The following is a 6066-nucleotide window of genomic DNA, read 5'->3' as shown; positions in this document are numbered from 1 at the left end:
AGATCAGATCTGTTACTAGTACAAGGTTTTACCCTTTTGTGATTTGCTTTATCATCTATGCAGATGACAGATCTATACCAAGAGGCCAATGGAGAATCATCACATGAACAGATTCCTAATAGCTCGGTGAGAGTAATGAAAGATCTGCTAATAATTTGTGAAGTATTTTCTACTCCTTCTGATTCACCAAAATCATCTATATGCAGAAACACCTTCTTACCAAGATCAAGGCTTTGTATTCTAACAATCCGAAGCATCATGGAGAAGGCACAAGTTCTAGAAATATCCGTGTTCAAACAAGTCAAATATGTCATGGAGAAGGCTCAAGTTCAAGAAATATCCATCCTCAAACGAGTCGTATGCTCCACCATGATACAGAGGACGAAGTATATGATTATCAGCCAACCTCCCATTTGGTCACATTGCTGGATAAGTTGAGCTTAAGAGAGAACCATAATGATGCAGTAACTCATCGTCCCTGATCATTCTTTGCATGTTCATTCATTTATATTCCAATAAGACTTGATAGGTTTCATCCAAATATCTAGTGCAGTTCATAGCTTGAAGAGAAAATAATAATATATTTCTCTGCAGATCACGCAACGCCTATCTGATGTTCCACCTGATGAGAGAACTTTGTTCGTGACATTTTCTAATGGCTATCCACTGACCAAGGATGAACTACACGAATTTTTTATGAGGTATGCCTATCATTTCAGGTTTTATTACATATGTAAATTCACCATTATTTGTTAGGTGAGTGGTATGGTTATTGATTGCAGGTAATAAGCAGTGTAATGTAGGAGTCAGCGGGAAATTAGTGAACCAAATTTCTAACATATGCACTCATTCATATATTCACCCCGAGAATTTGATGTGATGCATACAAATACTTTTTAGACAATAGGCTCGTTGAGTCCGACTTTAAATTACTAATTTACAAACGGCTATAGTAAAGATACAAAGTGCCGAGGAAACAACTTATTGGGCAGCAAACAAGAGCAACCTAACAAATGCAAAACAAAAAATGCGGAGCTTGGAGACGTCGAAGTACTCACCAAAGTGAAGATGAAGGAGGAACTTGTGGAAAGTTGAATTGTAGGTCAAGCTCCAAGGTACCTGCTATCATGACCGTCTATTTGACATCATGATCGTTGCAGCTGGGAGCACCGCGAGCCCACGTCTGACCGCTCTTGCGTCATTACCAGGCGTTGACCAAGCCCCTATTTGGCATCTTCTGTCACAATTCTCACGTGATGAGCTGCCCCACACAACACAAGCAGACGCTCCATGCAAGATTCCTGCTTCATGGCGTGTGTGCAACAGAGAGAGAGAGGCTGTGAGAGAGCAGCCATGGGGAGTTGAGAGAGAGAAAGCGAAGAAGTACAAGAAAATGAGAGAGAGAGAGAGAGAGAGAGAGAGAGAGAGGAGATGAAATGGGACTACGATGTGTGTGTGTGTGTGAGGAAGGGAGAACAAAGGTGAAATGGGACTAGGCTGTGTGTGTGAGAAAGAACATAGGTGAAATGCAAGGAGAGAGAATGCGCCATCCCCTCTCAGCATGTGAGCAGTAGACATAGAGGTTGTGAGAGAGCAGAAATGGGGGAGAGAGAAGAAGAAGATGTGAGAGATAGAGGAGAGAGGTCAAGCGTGGAGTTGTGGTGTGTGAGGATGGCTCCCTCTCTTGCTCCCGCTCGCCCGACGCCCCTCTCTTTCCCTTCTCCGGTGACCCGCCCCCTCCCCTTCTCTTGTTTGCCCTGCCTTCCCGCTCCGGGATCTCCATGTGGCTCGTCCTCCTGCCCTTCTTCACCGGTTCCTTCCGCCCTCCCTGTCCCCTCCCTCGCTCTCTGTTCTCTAGTGCGGTCTCTCACCAATCACTTCTGGGCACTGGATCTGGATGTCGACGATGTTTTGAGTGCTGGTAGCTCCCCCTCGCCTTCTCCCATGGTGACAGTGCGACGGCACTGCGTGACCTGGGGGCGCTGGGGTCTGACTCTGCAAGTTCGTACCTGCTGGCCACTCAGTGCTCGTAGCTCTTCGTCTCGGGGGGGAGGGGGGGAGGGTCGAGGTTGGGTGGTTGTGACGCCCAGATCTCGCCGCGCTCGTAGGTTACTTCATCCTACTCCTTCCCCTGGTTTGCTTGGCTCTAACCCGGTATCACATGTGTGTTTCGTCTCGTTGGATCCTAGTGTGGGTATCACCTCGTTGGCAATGTCGATGCGGGATAGGGGGCCAGCGATGCCTTTTGCGCTCGTCTCTGCTTCTTCTACTTATGGGACGGAACCATAATCCGGTCATCGACTTGTGAGATGGTGGGCTCGTCTATGAGCTTGGTGGGCTCTGCGCAGGGTGGTGGCCCTGTCCAAGGGTTGGATACCGCTTCGGCTATTCTTTCCCCCTCTCCCTTTTGGGCTTCGACTCATTTCTCCCGTGAGTGGCCCAGAGCAGCCAGTTGGCCCACCTAATCTTGTTGGCCCATGTTGTGCGTATATGTGGCCCCGTCAAGGTTGTGTCGTCCTAATCCTAGGGTTTTCTGTTTCCTACGCTAAGATTTGCAAGATTAGATTTGGTCACCTCCTTCCTCGCTCCATCCGAATCGTTCCACCCCTACCTCTGACCCGCTCCTTCGCCGAGGTGCTGAAGATGGGCTAGTTGGGGGACCGCAACACCAACAGCAAGAGGGAACTTGATGGATTTGGTGAGGCCACTTGTGGACTCCGTGGCGCCTGAGGCTGATTTGAGGGCTAAGTTGCAGCATGGGCAGGAGGCTCGCGAGCGTGCTACCAAGGAGCGGGAGGCGTGGGGCACACCGGTGGTTTGGTTTTGGGAATAAGAGTGGTACAAGGAGTAGTGTGCACATCAGGAGGAAAAGATGGTGGCAACTCGCTCCTCTGCTTCCCCCATCCCATCTCAATGGGCGGGCTCCGATTCGTCTGCCCTAGATAACTGGGAGGCGGCAGCATCGGGCACCGTGCCCCCCTCCCCCATGCTGATGCTCCTCGGTCGACTGCTGATGCTGCTCTGCTTGCTCCTCCTTCCAGTGTTTATGGGTTCCAAGAGCAGTTCCTTCCAAACCCCGCCTTGGTGGCTTCCACAACGCCTCCTAACAATCGGCCAAAGAAGTTTAGTAATTTTTGGTCGAATGACAATTCTGATGGCTCTAGTGATGGAATCCTCACCCGGCCATACCAATCTCTGGATCTGCTCCACCGGTGGGTGGCTCTGGTAATAGCTCGGGTCGTCCTTCTCTCACATGCTTTGCATATCATAGGCCGGGTCACTCTGAATCCCGTTGTATGTTTCTTCTTTTTCTGCCTGATTTGCTGTGTCGAAGGCCACCTCACAGTGGGTTGTACTAATCGCTCCAAACCTCCTTCAATTAAGCAATATATACTAGGGATGCCAGGTTGTGCGTTTTTGGTTTGGATGGTGGTTTGGACATGGTTGTGGTTGCGCCTCAAACATCCTACATTGCTATCATCTCGGTCCAATCTACTATGTGACCCTGCAGACGATTGCGGATGAGCTAAGCGAATGGGGTCCGGATGGTTAGGACTGTAGTTACAGTAGATTTCACAATCAGAATTTGGGATTGCTTTCCCAGTCTCAGGAAAGTTTAAAGATGTTATCTAAGGGCACTAGTTTTACGCTTCCAATGAACCAGCTTGTATTTTTTGTCAAAAAGGTTGGGACGATGATCGATGCTTTGGCAACTTCGTGGATAACTGTGTTTTGTTAAATGATGTTCCTTCGATCATGCGTAACAAGGCGTGTTTAATGGCATTTGGTGAGCTCATTGGAAAACCTATTTATGTGGATGAAGATTCTTTGGCTAGATTAGCCTAGTTCATATGAGGAATTGGTGTAGTGTGCCAGATTGGGTCCGCGTGGTTTCACCGAGGTATACCCCAAAAGTAAAGCCTTTCAGATCAATGTTTGAGATGAGGGACAGGTTTCTGCTCACGCTCCCCCTCATCTTCTCAAGTGTGTAAAAAAGACATTGCCCCCATTGTTCTTAAGGTGGGAACAGGGTTATGTCGTATTGTGGTAGATATAATACAATTGCTGGAGAAGTTTTCATCACAAGCTCTTCTCTTCCCTCTCTCCCTATGTTCTTTATGGGTTTTTATAGGCTACCTAAGGGTACCCACACTGGTCTTTATAAGCATCATAGCAGATTCTACTAGAATTCGGCTGACAATAAAAAGAAGGATCAGTTAGTCAAGTGGAAAATCATTTGCCAGCCTAAAAGCCACAATGGCCTAGGCATTATTAACACGTCGATTATGAATTATTCCATAATTGTCAAATAGTGGTGGTGCATTCTTCATGCTTCCGCTAGGACCTTTTGGTTTGATATTCTTAAAGCACAATATTTCCTTCCACTAGTGATCTGCTGGCTTCACCTGATAATGGATCTCAATTTTGGCATCTTTGAATAAGGTCAAAGATGTTTGCTGATCTTATGTGAAGTTTATTATTAAAGATGGGAAATCCAGTCACTTTTGGCCTGATTGGTGGCACGGGCCACCATCTTTGCTCTTCTTTCCTGGTCATTTTCTCTTTTTGTGGTAATCTTGGTATTACTATCTTTGATCTTACTAATTCTGGTTGGAATTTGGCCTTTAGCTGCTCCCTATCTCCTGTAGAGTTGGAACAATGGCATAAGCTTGATGCCACTTTCCTCACACTCTTGGAGATTCTGGACTCAGTGGTCTAGTCTCATTCCCCCTCGGGATTTTTTCGGTCAAATCGCTTTACCATAGTCTTATTGCTAGGTCCTGTTCTTCTAAGTTCGTGGGTGTCCGGAGAGCTCGTGTTCCACTGAAAATTAAGAACTTTCTTTGGCAAGACATCCATGGGAAGCTTCATGTTGTTTATCAAATTAGGAAGCATAATGCTCAAGCTGATTCTACTTGTTATTTATGCTCTAGGCAAGAAGATTCTAACCATATTATGTTTTCATGTGACTTTGGCATTCTCCTGTGAAGTTGTACTCGGTCGTGGCTGGATTAGCTGGGCTCCGACCGGTTTTTGCTCAATTACTGCCGCTTTTTAGTGCATTATCTGACCCATTGAGATGCAAATTATAGTTTGGGTTTGCTGCTGTCAGTTGGGCTCTTTGGACTACTCGTAATAAGTTTACCATCGAGCATGTGTTCCCGTCAAAACCAGCTAATGTTATTTTCCAATCCATTACACTAATGCAGTAGTGGAGGCCCCTGGTTAAGAGCTACGGCATCGACACCACGGACCTACTCAGCTCTCCCTTCAGGGCTACATCGAACTCGCTGTCACCAAGGGTGCAAGCTCTAGCTTAGTGGACATCCGATCATCATTTACTAGTTTTCTTTTGGTACCTGGCTGTTGGCCTATGTGTCGTTTTTGAATTGTTCATGTGGGATTTGTTGGTTGTTGGTTGTTCGACAACTTGTGAGACTTCTTTAATGGTTGTAATTGGTGTTGTGAATCTCTTTTGGCTTTATCTATAAAGTCGGGAAATTGCATTTTCTCTAAAAAAAGAGATAGATGAGAAATGGGAGGAGGCCCTGAGAGAGAACAAAGGAGAGATAGAGGAGAATACTAGAGAGAGAAAAGGGAAGGAATAAGAGACAATATTATAGTTTCTTAAGAGAGGGGGAGAGAGAGAATGCAGGGAGACAACATATGTGACAGAGGTACTGCTGCTAATCACAATGGATCGCAGGTCATGGTTGAGATCTCGAGGGAAGGGAATCTGGTACGAACGAGATAGATAGAAGGTACTATGGAGCTCAACCTTGAAAAAATCACTCTCAAGAACTTGGTGTGCGTGTGTGTGTGTAGGAAAGCAATATAGGCCCAGCTCTATTTCATAGAAGGCTAAATCACACTTCATACTCATTCATCCCCATCGTTGAAGAGGAGCCCCTGCACTCTCGCCTTGGCTCTATGGGTGTCATACCATCGGTGTGTAAAGAATCTCTCCCAGAGCATACGGTGAGGAATGGTGACAAAATATAAAGCAGGAGAAAAACAATGGGTTGTTTTGCAAACACCAAAGCAAAGTACACATTGTGATCACAA

General features: G+C 46.4%; 1 protein-coding gene across 2 annotated transcripts in view; it reads left to right on the top strand.

Annotated features, from left to right (window-relative positions):
• Window positions 1-5472, top strand: part of LOC119363785 — a 6346-nt gene extending 874 nt beyond the window's left edge. The window contains exons 4-7 of one of the 2 annotated variants that reach the window (XM_037629178.1): window positions 64-126; window positions 207-464; window positions 595-701; window positions 5211-5472. In XM_037629178.1, the coding sequence (XP_037485075.1) occupies window positions 64-126; window positions 207-464; window positions 595-701; window positions 5211-5316 (534 nt within the window). In that variant the 3' untranslated portion in view covers window positions 5317-5472. Of the gene's footprint in view, window positions 1-63; window positions 127-206; window positions 465-594; window positions 702-782; window positions 883-5210 lie in introns of those variants that run through there. The other variant, XM_037629236.1, reaches the window with a different exon arrangement.
• The last annotated feature ends 594 nt before the right edge of the window (window positions 5473-6066 follow it).

Source organism: Triticum dicoccoides, chromosome 1A (assembly GCF_002162155.2).
Source record: "Triticum dicoccoides isolate Atlit2015 ecotype Zavitan chromosome 1A, WEW_v2.0, whole genome shotgun sequence".
NCBI classification, from domain to species: Eukaryota; Viridiplantae; Streptophyta; class Magnoliopsida; order Poales; family Poaceae; genus Triticum; species Triticum dicoccoides.
This window is presented reverse-complemented; position numbering and strand designations above follow the sequence as displayed.